This window comes from Kogia breviceps, chromosome 9 (genome assembly GCF_026419965.1).
Source record: "Kogia breviceps isolate mKogBre1 chromosome 9, mKogBre1 haplotype 1, whole genome shotgun sequence".
NCBI lineage: Eukaryota > Metazoa > Chordata > Mammalia > Artiodactyla > Physeteridae > Kogia > Kogia breviceps.
The window spans coordinates 97,682,729-97,698,483 of NC_081318.1; the positions used below are offsets into that span (position 1 = coordinate 97,682,729).

Sequence of the window (15,755 nt, forward strand, 5' to 3'; positions counted from 1 at the left end):
GTCCTACTTAAATTATGGGTTCATTGCCACAGGTGATTCACATTCTCCAAGCCCGCTCTGTATAATATGTGGCAAATAGCTATCCTAGGAAGACATGAAACCTTCAAAACTGTTTCACCACATGGAGACCAAGCACCCTGCATTAAAACACAAGCCTTTGGAGTTTTTCAAAAGAAAAAAACATGAACACGAAGAACAGAAGCAATTATTGAAGGCCGCCACTTCATCAAATGTGTCTGCACTGAGAGCATCATTCTTTTTTTTTTTTTTTTTTTTTTTGGCAGTACGCAGGCCTCTCATTGTCGTGGCCTCTCCCCCTGCAGAGCACAGGCTCCGGACATGCAGGCTCAGCGGCCATGGCTCACGGGCTCAGCCGCTCGGCGGCATGTGGGATCCTCCCGGACCAGGGCACAAACCCGTGTCCCCTGCATCGGCAAGCGGACTCTCAACCACTGTGCCAGCAGGGAAGCCCGAGAGCATCACTCTTAGTGCCTAACCGCATTGCTAAAGGTAAGAAGCCCTTTACTGGGCTTCCCTGGTGGTCCAATGGTAAAGAATCCGCCTTACAATGCAGGGGACACGGGTTCGATCCCTGGTCGGGGAACTGAGATCCCATATGCTGCAAGGCAACTAAGCCCACACACTGCAACTCCTGAGCTTGCGCACCTCAACTAGAGAATCTATATGCCGCAAACTACAGAGCCCACAGGCCCTGGAGCCTGCGTGTCACAACTAAAGAATAGAAAACCCGCACACCACAACTAGAGAGAAACCTGTGCATCACAACAAAGAGCCTGCCTGTTGCAGTGAAAGATCCCGCGTACCTCAATGAAGATCCTGCATGTGGCAACTACGACCCAACGCAGCCAAATATTAAATAAATAAATAAATAATAAATAAATCTTTAAGAAAAAGCCCTTTACCATTGGTGAAGAGTTGAGCCTGCCTGCTGCTAAGGACATCTGTCATGAACTTTTAGGAGAGGCTGCAGTTCAAAACATGGCACATGTTCCTCTTTTGGCTAGCACCATAACTAGATGAACTGATGAAATAGCAGAGGATACTGAGGCACAATTGTTAGAGAGGATTAATGAGTCACCATGGTACGCAATCCAGGTTGACGAGTCTACTGATGTTGACAACAAGGCAACAATGCATGTTTTTGTGCGATATATCTTTCAGGAGGATGTGCATGAGGATATGTTATGTGCAGTTTTGTTGCCAACCAACACAATAGCTGCAGAACTTTTCAAGTCTTTGAATGATTACATATCAGGAAATCTGAATTGGTCATTTTGTGTCAATATATGCACGGATGGAGCGGCTGCCATGACTGGATGGCTTTCTGGTTTCACTACTCGGGTCAAAGAGGTTGCTTCTGAACATGAGTGTACGCACTGTGTCATCCATAGGGAAATGCTGGCTAGCTGAAAAATGTCTCCTGAACTTAACGTTTTGCAGGATGTGATTAAAATTATCAACCATATTAAAATACATGCCCTTAACTCACATCTGTCCACACAGCTCTATGAGGAGACAGACGCAGAGCACACAGGTCTTCCCTTATACACAGAAATGAGATGACTTTCTAAAGGTAAATCACTGGCCAGAGTTTTGTGTTTTTTTGTTGTTGTTTTTTGTTTGTTTGTTTGTGGTACGCGGGCCTCTCCTGTTGCGGAGCACCCGCTCTGGACGCACAGGCTCAGCGGCCATGCCTCACAGGCGTAGCCGCTTTGCAGCATGTGGGATCTTCCCGGATTGGGGCATGAACCCATGTCCCCTGCATCGGCAGGCGGACTCTCAACCACTGCACCACCAGGGAAGCCCTGGCCAGAGTTTTTGAGTTTCAAGAGCCACTCCAGAGATTTCTTTTAGAAAAACAGTCACCACTGGCAGCACATTTCAGTGCCACAGAATGGGGTCGCAAAACTTGCTTACTTGTGTGACATATTCAATATGCTCAAAGAACTCAATCTGTCACTTCAGGGGACAACAACCACTGTGTTCAAGTTGGCAAATAAAATGGCTGCATTCAAAGCCAAACTGGAATTATGGGGGCAATGACTGAACACTAGGATTTTTGACATGATTCAAATATTAGCAGACATTTTGAAAGAGGCTGAGCCAGGGCCTTCTTTCTCCCCGCTGGTACATGATCGATCACCTTTCTCAGCTTTCAGAAGAGTTTGAGGATTATTTCCCAGCCACAAAGGACCCCCAAACTGGGAAGGAACGGATCTGCGACCCATTTGTGAATAAGCCCAGTGAATCGACTTTGTGCTAGAAGAGGATCAACTGCTTGAGATCGTAAATGACAGTAGCCTTAAAAGTATGTTTGACACAACTTCAAATCTCCATACGTTCTGGATTAAAGTCAAGGCGGGATATCCTGAGATGGCCACGAAAGCACTGAAAGGCCTGCTTCCATTTCCAACATCCTATCTTTGTGAAGCAGGGTTTTCTGCAGTGACAGCGACCAAAACGACATCACGGAGTACATTGGACCTAAGCAACACACTTCAGGTGTCAATGTCTCCTGTCACCCCCAGATGGGACCACCTAGTTGCAGGAAAACAAGCTCGGGGCTCCCACGGATTCTGCATTATGGCGAGTTGTATAATCATTTCATTATATATTACAATGTAACAATAGCAGAAATAAAGTGCACAATAAACGTAATGCGCTTGAATCATGTGAAACCATCCCCCCACCCCCATCTCCCCAGTCTGCGGAAAAACTGTCTTCCATGAAACCGGTCCCTGGTGCCAAAAAGGTTGGGGACTGCTGTATTACAGAAGTTATAGGTTTGGGTTCCTTACACTGGATCATAGCAAACTGTAAGGATAAAAGTTAGGTTTCTTCCTGTTCTCTATTAAGAGAAATAATTTTGAATTCTAAAAAGTTAGTAATACACTGAAATAATAAGTGAAAATAATTCACTTGAATAGTTTAGATTTTTATTTTTTAAACTGAATATCTTCTTTTAAAACTCTTCAGTATTTTTCCCCTTTTCTCTCATATTCTCTGACTTCCTCAGAATTCATTCTCTTGAAATTTGCTCACTTATAAAGACAAAATGAAGTAAAAGTACAAAGAAATAACAAGTGAGGACCTACCTGAAGTCTTGCTAGTTGAGCAGTACGGGCTACTATTTTATTGTACGGCTCAACAATTTTTGCTTTCATCCTAAAGGAAAAACAGAAAGAGGAGTGACAAAATCATCTTCAAAATATCAATGGATAAAAATCTTTCCATTTCATTTATTTACAAAATGAACAACAGTACCTATCAACAGCTCCCTGTAAAGCCCCAATTCTTGTCTGCATCATTTGAAGGACACCTAGGAAAACATAACAGCTTACATTACTTTACAAATTTATGAGGGTTCAAATTGGGTAAAAAGTTAAAAGAAAAAAATAGAGAAAATTTTCCATTTTTTTCTGCCATCATCATAATCCAACCAATATCTTTTAGACTAGACTATTGCAAAGACCACTAACTAGTCTTCCCTGTCCTAACCTTGCTCCACTCAAGAAGTCTGACAAGGAATGGGGAGTGACTGCTTGATGAGTACAGGGTTTCCATTTGAGGTGATGAAAAGGTTCTGGAACTGGATAGTGATGGTTGCACAACACTGTAAATGTAATTAACAGCACTAAGTTATATAGTTTAAAATGGTTAAAGTGGTAAATTTCATGTTAATGTGTATTGTACTACAATTACAAAAAAAGAAGCGTGGGACTTCCCTGGTGGCACAGTGGTTAAGAATCCACCTGCCAATGCAGGGGACACAGGTTCAAGCCCTCGTCCAGGAAGATCCCACATGCTGCAGAGCAACTAAGCCCGCGAGCCGCAACTACTGAGCCCATAAGCCGCAACTACTGAAGCCCTCATGCCTAGAGCCCCTGCTCCGTAAGAAGAGAAGCCACCGCAATGAGAAGCCCGCACACCGCAATGAAGAGTAGCCCCTGCCTGCTCGCCTCAACTAGAGAAAGCCCATGCCCAGCAACGAAAACCAAACACAGCCAAAAAATAAAGAAATTTATTTTTAAAATTATATATATTTTTTAAAAAAAGCCTGAGTGATCTTTGGAAGTGCAAATTACAACACTCATCTGCTAAAACCCTTCCCCAGTCTCCCCTTTGCTCCTATGTTAAAACTAAAGTCCATGGTTTGGTCTACAAAGCCCTGAACGATCTGGAAATGAGGTACGCTCCCCCTGGTATACTCTCTCTAACCCCCAATGCTAGATAAATAATAAATATGGACAGCAAGTATATTATTGCCTTTACTCTCCACTTACATAACATGATGAAGAACTGTTTATAAAATTGTAAAATTATTTTCAGGAAGACAGATCTTAAATTTTACTTTTTTATATACCTAAAAATGGGCTTTCCAATATTACAGATTTAATTATTTTGAACTATATTCTTTAAAACTGTTTCTATATTCAACTGGCATAGATGTAGTTTTGAAACATAGCATTCTAAATAAATTTAAGCATAGAATGTTTTCATTTTAGATGAACTAATTTCAGAATTAATTTCTTTTTTTTTTTTTGCGGTACGCGGGCCTCTCACTGTTGTGGCCTCTCCCGTTGCGGAGCACAGGCTCTGGACGCGCGGGCTCAGCGGCCACGGCTCACGGGCCCAGCTGCTCCGCGGCACGTGGGATCTTCCCGGACCGGGGCATGAACCCGTATCCCCTGCATCGGCAGGCAGATTCTCAACCACTGCGCCACCAGGGAAGCCCAGAATTAATTATTTAAAAAAAATTTTTTTTTTAAAAGAATTAATTATTACTCCTATCTGCATACAAATATGTTTTAATATGGCTCAGTCCAATAGAATCCTTTCTGGACCCAAGGATTTCTGCCGGTATTATGGTTCACTGACCTTAAACCTCCAAGAATGAACTGGCTTTCCTTGTTATCATCACTTCCTCACATCTTATTCTCTCCACAACCCACTCGCAACACCTTTCACACATATGCCACCAAAACAGATCTTGTCAACGTCACCAGACATCTCCAAGGTGCCGAATTCTATTGTCAGTTCAGTCTTGATCTTGTTCTCTCAGAAATTCACGACACGTTGAACCACTCCCCACCTAAAACATTTTTTTCTCTAGGCTTCCAAGTCATCACCCTCCTGGGTCCCTCTGATGGCATTAGTTGCTCCTACTCCTTCTCTGTTAGATCTCTACATGCTGGAGTAGTCCAAGATTTGATCCTCAGCCAGCTTCTCTTCTCCATCTAGAATCTCTCTTAGGGATTTCATTCAATACCTATCTATCTGTTCAATAAAATACTGATTTTATATACACACATATGTATAAGAAAATCTATATAGATTTTCTTTATACCTGCCTATCTACACACACACACACACACACACACACACACACACAAATCTCTAGCTCTGAACTTTCTTATGACAAATTTAAGACACCCAAGATAACTTCTGCCCCACCATGAGCGTCTCCAGTGTGACACATCTCAGTTACTCATACCATCATCTATCCAATTTTTCAGACTAAAATCTTAGGAATCACTATTGGTGACTTTTTTCCCTCAGACCTTTCATTTCCCATCAACAAGTCCTATCAGCTCTACCCCCATTTTATCCCATTCACTTCTCTCTCTTTACATCCACCACTAATTCAAGGCACCATCAATGTCTACTACTCTAATAGCTTCTAAATTGGTACCCCAAATTCTACTCTTGCCCTCCTATAGAGCCACCAGAGAAAACTTTTTAGAGCATTAATCACATAACATCTCTAATTAAAACCCTCCAATTATTTACCACTGCATTTAGAATGAAAATCAAAATTCCTTCCCAAGAACCTCATCTACAATACTTTCCCTCATTCACTAAACTCCAGTCATACTAGCCTTTTCTTTCTGCCCTCCAAACGTGCCACGCGAATTCCATTTACTTGCCCCTCAGCTTACCACACTCTCCTCCCCAGATAGTCATATGGTAGCTCTTTCTCATCATTCAGATCTCAGTTCAAATGTCATCTTCTCAAAGAAGCATCTCCTGCCCATCCTAGCTAGTAAGAAACTCCCATTCTTCTACCTCATCATCTATTTTATTTTCTTTTAGGACTTAAAAGTACCTGAAGTTCCCTACTTACACATTTTTTTTTGGTCTAATTTCCTACCTAGAACATAAATATCATGAGAACAGTGACTCTACTGTTCACAGGTGCCTGGTATCTAACAAGTTCTCAACTACTATTTGACTGAGTGAGCAAATAAATGAAGAAATTAGGCTATCTCTTTTTAATAAAATAGGCTTAATTAAATATACCTCCAAACTCCATAAGGACAGGGACTCCGTATATTGTTACAGCTGCCTGGAATCTAACAAATTCTTAATTAAAATTTAAATGCATAAATAAACAAAAAATGAAGAGAGAGTAAATTTTAATAAAATAGGCTACATAAATATATCTCCAAATGAATTATATGGCCAAAATTTTAAATATATAGGAGAAAAAGCAGATGAAGTAGAAGTTGGGGTAATACTCATCTTCAAATATATAACACACATCTCAAAAAGTTTAATAAATGATTAGAAATACACATCATGCTAAAATGAATACTAACTGATTCATACTTTGACATATGTTCAAATAATCTGGAGAATATTCTTAGATTACCATAGGAATTCAGAGAAGTCAGCCTTTGTACTGTACACAGTCACCCAATGGACACTCATTCTAACACAGTCTAACAGCATATTTTAAATGTTTTAACCACTGAAAAGCAACCTGGGGAAAATCAGCACACTATAGAACTAAACACACATAGGGAATTCCCTGGCGGTCAAGTGGTTAGGACTCGGCACTTTCACTGTGGTGGCCCAAGTTCAATCCCTGGTTGGGGAACTAAGATCCTGCAAGCCATGTGGTGTGGCCAATTTAAAAAAAAAAAGAAAAAAGAAAAAAGAAAAAGAAAAGCACAATGAGAAGAATTTCTGTTGTGATGATTCATCTACACCTACATACACTCAAAATCCTCAAAATCAGCCTACTACCGTGACATCCCTATGGGTTTCCATAAAGGAAAAAAACCTTTATTCATTTGTTTACAAAAATTACCATTAAAAACAAGGTATTATTTACTTGCTTCCAGAAACATATAAAAAATATTATGAGATTAAAGAAAATTAATTTTCCATACTAAGTCAGTAACTAGATAGAGCCTCTTACTTTTCCCATGAACATAGTCTGATATCTATCCTAAATATTCAAATAACAAACTGTTATTTCCAAAATGCTATGTCCTTCATCAGGATGCCTTAGAAACAGTGCACATGCTGAAAATAACATCTTTGAGTGCACATAAGAAATACTAGAGGGCTTCCCTGGTGGCGCAGTGGTTGAGAATCCGCCTGCCGATGCAGGGGACACGGGTTCGTGCCCCGGTCTGGGAAGATCCCACATGCCGCGGAGCGGCTGTGAGCCATAGCCGCTGAGCCTGCGTGTCCGGAGCCTGTGCTCTGCAACGGGAGAGGCCACAGCAGTGAGGCCCACGTACCACAGAAAAAAAAAAAAAGGAAGAAATACTAGAGGAAGCGTTAAAGAATATTGCATCACAGAAAGCAATATCCTTCTTCCTTAAGAATTTCATCAACATAGGGAAAAATCACTTAGCTTTCTTTTGATGTGCAATGATTAACAGTAATCACAACACAAGTGATAATGGAAAATACAATATTAACATTTCATATTTATGAGATGTAGTTTAATTTAATAAAGAGAGAACGACAAATTCATAAAAGATGTAGTCACACAAAAATAAAAGAGTTCATAATAAAAATCCAATGTATCATTATTCTACTATACTTTCATTTTTGAAAAGCATTTCGAAGAAAGCCAAACATAAGGAAAGAATTCAAGCCTATCTCCACTACTTTGGTGGAGTTGATTTTGTTTTTGTTTCTCTTGTTTTTTGGTCACACCATGCGGCTTGCTGGATCCTAGTTCCCCAATCAGGGATTGAACCCACGCCCATAGCAGTGAAAGTGTGGAGTCCTAACCACTGTAACCACTGGAATTCCCCTGCTTATTTGTTTTAATTAACTAACAGTTATAAAAGCACTAAATATGTGCCAGGAATTGTTCCAAGCATTTTGTTAACTCATTTAATCCTCTAAATAAACATATTAGTATATATTAATACTCCTCCTTTATAGATAAAACTGAGGCACACAAAGGTTAAGTAAGTTGTCCAAAGTCACACTTCTGGTAGGTGGGAAAGGAAGGATTTAAACCCAGAGAGTTTAGCTCACGGGTCAGTAAAGTTTTGTTGGAACACAGCCACACACATTCGTTTCCATATTACCTGGCTGCTTTCACCCTGTAACAGCAGAGTTTAGTAGTTGCAACAGAGATTGTATGGCCTGCAAAGTCTAAAATATTTACTTTCTGACCCTTCACAGGAGAAGTTCCCAAGCCCTGGGCTAGCTCTGTATATACCTTCCAAAGACTCAATCCCAGTTGCCTGTGCCAATAAATCTTCATGTCTTGCAACGACCTGAAAATCAAGAATGAATAATCAGCACTGCAAGTATTAAGTATTTTAATTTGTAACCACAAAGTACAATTGAAGGTCTCTCTCTTTATGCAAAGTGGGAAAATGCTAATACAAAAAATACAGGTTATAAGGGTGTGCTTGAGCTGAATGACTGGTGGGAACACAAACACGCTACAGCTCAACACAGAGCCAAAGACGTCTTTTCATTAGCCCCGTGGTTTCCTAGGCGGGTGTGCAGGAGGAGTTGTGCCCAAACTGAAAAACAAAAAACAGCTAATTCTTGCCATGCTAATTAATACATGTTCCCCTTTTAAAGAGTGTTTTCAAACATCAGGTTCTTTTAGTTTTTGCATTTAATTCAGCATCATCAAGAACACATTCTAATTTGGAAAGATAAAGCAGAGTCAGCGCCTCCCTAAACATCTCTCTGCTTCCAGCTTCCTAATGTCACAGCAAATCCTCATCCCTGCAGAAGACTGGTATTTTTAAGAAAATTAGGGCAGTGTGAATAGTCTTATCGAAAAAAAAAAAAAAACATAAAAGTTAAGAGTTAAAGGCTACACGCAAGAGAGTCCTAGACACACCAAGAAATCAAGCAAATCTTTAGAACAATGCAGGAATCCTTATTATTTTGTACCCTTTATTACAATGAATAAGAAGTTTCATGTCTAGTCTGTAAACTGAAGCTCCTAATCAGCAAAGATTCATTCACTGGAATGCCTAAATCCTCTACTTTGTCCTGTTTCACATGTCACTTGCCATTCTAGCAAGTTCCTCTATCACGTATCTAAAATAAGTGTTACTTTTGGTCTCCTATGTCTCTTATCCAGAAGACATCTGAGTTCTCCCCAGTCCACTGATATGGTCATTAATGTGTCCATCCTAACAAGATGAATATTTTTCTAATTCTCTATTCTTTGCCCCTTGTGATACTCTGGAAAGGTTGAAAAGCCTAAAACTACAATTTCATAGACTCCCCTGCGGTCAGCTGGATGAATTTCCAAGAGATTTAGAAGACAGAAGAAAGAGGAAAACTATCTTCCCATTACTGTTTCAGCTAGTAAGCAATGTCCTGAGACCTGAGGATTTAGAGACAGTTGAGATAGCCCTATAGATCATTCCAGAGTTCAGTTACCAAGCATCCAGAAGCTGAACTTTAGCAGTGGCATGGGAGATAACAGCAGGAGCTTCCGGGTCTCTGTGCTGCATCTGCATCTGTGGTAGATCCTTCAACTCATTCCATTAGCTGTCCATCCAATCCTCTGTATTAAATATCTTCCTGATTTAAATACCTACAGTGGTTTCTGCCTCCTGTACTAAAGCCCTGACTAATACATAGTTCGGTACATCTTTTGTAATTTTAATCATCTCAATGATATTTTAAATTATTTTTATTATATTTTATTTACTGGTTTGGTTAGCATTATCCCAATTTTGCTTCTGCAGAAAAACAATTGTGGCAGGTTCAGATCTCATACCAGGAATCAGAGACTTCCTCCACCTTACATCAAGAACCACTGTAAGTATAACTTGCCCCCTCTAGGAGATATTAAATAGATTTTAAGTTTTTACTGACTCCTTCAGAGAAGGTACTATATGTAGAGAATAAGGTAAATGCCAACTGCAAAAAGGCAGAAAGAATTTCAGGTGGCTCCTGCAAGAGCTACCCCCTGAGAAACCTACGCAGAATTAAGTGCATTTTCCCCTGCTCCCATAGACACTCTGTACTATTCTATTTAAAACAGGCATCACTTGCCGGTCATTATTTCTGTCTGTATCTGCCACTGGTCTGTGAATCCTTGGAGAGCCAGGAAATGTTTTCATTTTTCTATCCGCACAACCTAAAGCAAAGCCTGACAATTAAAACTGTCCTATAAATGTTTCTCAATAAGTATTGATCTCTAATTATATAATCAGAATTTTAAAATGACCTTAAAAGTCATCCCAGGGCTTCCCGGGTGGTGCAGTGGTTGGGAGTCCACCTGCCGATGCAGGGGACACAGGTTCGTGCCCCGGTCTGGGAAGATCCCACATGCTGCGGAGCGGCTGGGCCCGTGAGCCATGGCCGCTGAGCCTGCGCCTCCGGAGCCTGTGCTCCGCAACGGGAGAGGCCGCAGCGGTAGGAGGCCCGCGTACCGCTAAAAAAAAAAAAAAAAGTCATCCCAGTCTGAACCAAGCTGCTCTTTTTTTTTTTTTAAAGAATTGTCTATAATATACACTTCTATCTTTTTTTAAATAAATTTATTTATTTTTTATTTTTATTTTTGGCTGCATTGGATCTTAATTGCTGCGCGCAGGCTTTCTCTAGTTCCGAAAAGCAGGGGCTACTCTTCGTTGCGGTATGCAGGCTTCTCATTGAGGTGGCTTCTCTTGTTGCGGAACACAGGCTCTAGGCGCGCGGACTTCAGTAGTTGTAGCACATGGGCTCAGTAGTTGCGGCTCATGGGCTCTAGAGTGCAGGCTCAGTAAGTTGTGGCACACAGGCTCAGTTGCTCCACAGCATGTGGGATCTCCCCGGACCAGGGCTCAAACCCGTGTCCCCTGCATTTGCAGGCGGACTCTTAACCACTGCGAAACCAGAGAAGCCCCAAACTGCTCTTTCAATTGATAAAGTAAGACACGAAAAACTTAAGGGAACATGTCTTATTATACCAGATCTAGGTTTCCTGGAAAATAGTTCATTTATTCATGCAATTTGTTCATTCATTTAAATATTTAAGTGCCTACTCAAAAAGAAAGGCAACACTAGGAAGTACACCATAAAACCACCCTATAAAAATCACAGAATTGTAGAAGAGGAAGGAACCTTCAAGATTTTCTACTACAATCTCCTCTTCCCCCTTATTCACTCCAACCCATTCCATAGGTTTTTTTCTTCTTTTAAAAAGCAAGACTCAAAGGCATTACATGATATGAATGGTAACAGCACAACTGAGATTCGGACCTACCTCCTAACTCCCCTCATTGTGTACTATCCACCACAAATTTATCAACTTTCTGTAATTTCATCAAATGTTATATTTTGTGCTCATAAAGTGTGAACTGCTGATGGGAACATTCCAGTTTTTCTTATTCACACTGTTCTGCTTCCAAAATTCCATTTTCTATTATCTTTATCGAAGACATCCTATTTTTTGACTACCTATACTCTCTCCATATCAGTTAAGATGATGAAAACAAAGTATAAATAAAAGGTTTTGGAGAGACGGGTACATCCATTTTTCAAATAACAAAAAGTAGTTTACAGAAAACTTTTCAAAGATATACTTGGAAAAAATATACATTTTTTCATGTAAATATGCATTTAGATTAATAAAAGGATTATAAAAAATGATATATTATCACTCTGGGTTGAATAAATTGTATGATCCAGAAAATTGGAATTACCTGTAAGTGAAGTTCTTTATCCAACTGACTGATTCCTTGGGCAAGTTTTGCTAGTTGTTCAGCAATTACAGCTTGATGAATAGATTGAGAAGTATAAGTCTTTACATCAAAGTCTTCATTTAAAAAATCACTGTAACACTCTGGGAAAAAAATAAGAAAAAATCCTTATTAATTACACTGCACCAAACCACAAATATTAAACAACAGAACAATTATAATCATAGTTAACATATTTTGAGGACTTTCTATACACCAGAAAGTACTGAAAAGGCTTTCTGTTGTAAATGAGAAGAGGCGGTAGCAACAGCAGAAGAGACTGGTAAAATTCACTAAGAACTTACTACGCGTCAGGCACTGATATAAGCACTTTATACATACTAACTCATTCAATGTTCACACAACCCTGTTGGAACTATCATTCTCCGCATTTCACAGGCGAAGAGACAGGCACAGACAGGACATGCAACTTCTGCAACCTCACCGTTTGAACCCAGGCAGTGTAGCTGCAGAGCCCACGCTCTGGACTACTATGCATATTCCTAAAAGCTAGTTTTTAATCAGTGAGTCAAAAGGAAAATATTGAGTAAAAGATTGAAAAAAACAAACAAAAAAAACCTACTAACCACAGCTTTTAACACTAGAAAACAAGGTCACTGACAATGACAATAGAAAAACTGACTATTTGATAATTATGGTCTCCAGCATCTCCAGACTGATGCACAAATACTGTTATAATAAAGTGAATCTGAAGTTTTAATAGAAGTAGGCAAATGCAAACGTACAGGTATTACTGAAATTTTGGATTTATGGGTGAAATAAGTAAATGGAAAGAGAAACCATGTTGAAAGTAGACCTCTAAGAGAAAGAAAAAAAAGGGACTTCCCTGAAAGTCCAGTGGTTAAGAATCTGCACCTCCACTGCAGGGGGCACGGGTTCAATCCCTGCTCAGGGAACTAAGATCCTGCATGTCACAAGGCACAGTCAAAAAACAAATAAAAATTTTAAAACAAGAAGTGACGCTAGATGTTAAGAACATATCTTTCTGTACAGAAATCCACAAATTTGTGGGTGAAAGTGGAGAGAATTATGAATGAAAAATAGATACACAGAAGTGAAGTCAATGTAGGTATAAACAATTATCTCCTAGCCATATGGTAGATATATGTAAGGCTGCCTTGACAGAGATTATGAAACTAACAAGCTATAAAATAGAGTACTTAAAAGAAAACTTCAATTGTCTATATCCACTATAATGTACACTCCATGAGGGCAAGTTCTTTGTTTTGTGCACTACCACACCCACAGAGCCTGAACGATGCCTGACACATGGCAGGTGTTCAATACTGGTTGAATGCATGAATTAATCTATGTATCAGCTGGAAGTATCATTCTGCTAAAAGCAAAGACTCATTCTTGACTACTCTCAAAGTGCAGTGGAGCAAAAGAAGGAAACTGCTACTTTGGCCTTAATTCTGAGAACCCCATTTCCTTCGAGTTTGCCAAGTAGTTCTCAGAATTAAGGATCCTGTCAGGCAGAAAAGTGGAGAAGGCTATTCCAAGAGGGAAGGTTTAGAGGCAGCAAATGTAATGGCATATTTTGAGGAATAAGGATAATACTGACTTAAGTATATCTAGATCACAGTGTGTTTTGGGCAGAAAGGGTAAGGAATGATAGGATTTGAGGTTCCAAAGGAAGGTTGGGGTGCAGTTTGAAAAGAGGCTGGTAAGATATCCAAAATGTTCAGACTATTTCCCATTTAAGGTTTTAAAGCCAAAAAAGAGCTCTTGTTAGCCTTGTGTTGTAGAACAGTTTCTGGCAGCCGTGTGGAGGCTGACTGAAAACGGATGAGCCACGCGGTGGTGCACTGGGGCTGGCTCGGATTGGATCCTGAGAGCCAACTGTTAATCTCTCAGGAATTGCGTGAGCCAGTTGACAGCACATGTAGGTATCTTAACAATGACCATGGTAAGGGTATTTACACCATGAAAACTAGCATACACTACAAAATCGGGGCTTCTTCTATTTTCCCAGGACGCTAATTTACCAACACACCCATGGAATAGAGCCACAGAGGCCAGTAAGGTGCTATGTTAACAACCCAAGTGACAGGATGAAGACTAAGACAGTAGCAGTAAAACTGTCAAGGAAGTGACAAATTTGACAAATATTTCGACACCATAATGTATAGGACTTAGAGACAAGCTGAAAGATGGGTGATTAGGTAGACCAAGAATTAAAGGATGATTCCCAAGTTTCTTGATTAACTGACATCGGGAATTCAGTTTTGCATGAAGTAGTCCACCAGGAATCTTTGTATAAAGATGAACATGAACGTACCCCTGCCTTCAAGGAACTGATAACCTACGTGGGAACAAGCACACATCTAACTTACCACATACAATTAATGGTAACAGATACTACCAGAGGAAAAGGTTAGAGGAGAGGAGTTTAAAAAAAAAATTCATTTCACTTTTTCATGTACAGAACCTATACCATTTGTTCATATGCAGATTTTTATATGTAGAATTAGTAGTGCTTGTTCACTGTCAAGACAGAAATGTCCAGAAGAGAGTGGCTCTATAGCTCAGACGAGAGGTAAGGGCCCTGTGTGTATATTTGTATACATATTAATTTTCAAACTATGAAAAAAAAACCAGATGATTTAGGAAGACATTTTAGAATGCACAAAAAAAGGAAAATGGGAACGACAGAGTTCAGAAGCAGGAAAATACCAAAATTTGGGGGTAGATAGAAGAAATGAAAGCAATAAAAGAAATTAAGCATTCAGAGAGAAAGAAAAACAGGAGGGAACAGCAAAAACCAAAAGGGACAGCTTAAAGAAAGTCAGTAGTGTGAAAGATCTTGTAAAGATCAAACACAATGAAGGCGGAATACTGGCCATTGGATTTGGCATCTGAGGACAGACTGTCCTTCATGCTTCTCTTTTAGCTTTCTCATGCCTACAGGAGGCTCATCAGAAACACCTCACAAAATTTCAAACTACGCATCTGCTGACCAACCCTATCAATCCCATCCTCTGTCACTGGCAGACCCCTGACACAGTGGATCTCTGTTAATGATGGAAATGTTTAATTCCTTAGGAATGTTGTGCGAGGGAAGAGCGGAGTGAACCACTGAATTAGGGGCAAAATGAAGACGACAAGCATCTAAAGAAAGCTGAAAAAGAACATTTAGAGAATTAGGAAATTTTTTTTAAAAAAATGGAACAAGCCACATGAGGCAAGTATTTCAAGAAAAGATTCAGGGCTTCCCTGGTGGCGCAGTGGTTGAGAGTCCGCCTGCCGATGCAGGGGATATGGGTTCGCGCCCCGGTCCGGGAGGATCCCACATGCCGCGGAGCGGCTGGGCCCGTGAGCCATGGCCGCTGGGCCTGCGCGTCCGGGGCCTGTGCCCCGCAGCGGGAGAGGCCACGGCAGTGAGAGGCCCGCATACCACAAAAAAAAAAAAAAAAAAAAAAAAAAAAGATTCAAACCCCTTCATAAGTTCAAGTAAGATAAAGACCAAAACAGCGTCCATTTGATTTATCCACAAGAAAGTCACTGGAGACCTTGGCAAAGCGATTTCAATGGCATAGAATGAGGGTAACTGGGTCCTTGAGGAGACAGGAGGAAAATCCAGAGTACGAAGGGGAGGAACTGTCCTTAGGAAGGAATGGAGACTTCACTTCTTTTATAATTGAAAATACAACAGAAAAGAAGGAAGAAAGAATGACTGCAGGTTCAGGCTTAGTTTATACGTTTAACCGCAAGAAATGGAAGAAGCGCATATCTAATAGATTCTTTTTTTTTTTTTTA

The 15,755-nt window shown here is 40.2% G+C and overlaps 1 protein-coding gene across 2 annotated transcripts in view; it reads right to left on the reverse strand.

Annotated features, from left to right (window-relative positions):
• Positions 1–15,755, reverse strand: part of COG5 (component of oligomeric golgi complex 5) — a 270,936-nt gene that overhangs the window by 253,361 nt on the left and 1,820 nt on the right. For both annotated transcript variants that reach the window (XM_059074512.2, XM_067042835.1), the window contains exons 2-5: positions 11,940–12,079; positions 8,495–8,552; positions 3,286–3,340; positions 3,117–3,186 (exon numbers count right to left, since the gene is read on the reverse strand). In XM_059074512.2, the coding sequence (XP_058930495.2) occupies positions 3,117–3,186; positions 3,286–3,340; positions 8,495–8,552; positions 11,940–12,079 (323 nt within the window). The remainder of the gene's footprint in view (positions 1–3,116; positions 3,187–3,285; positions 3,341–8,494; positions 8,553–11,939; positions 12,080–15,755) is intronic.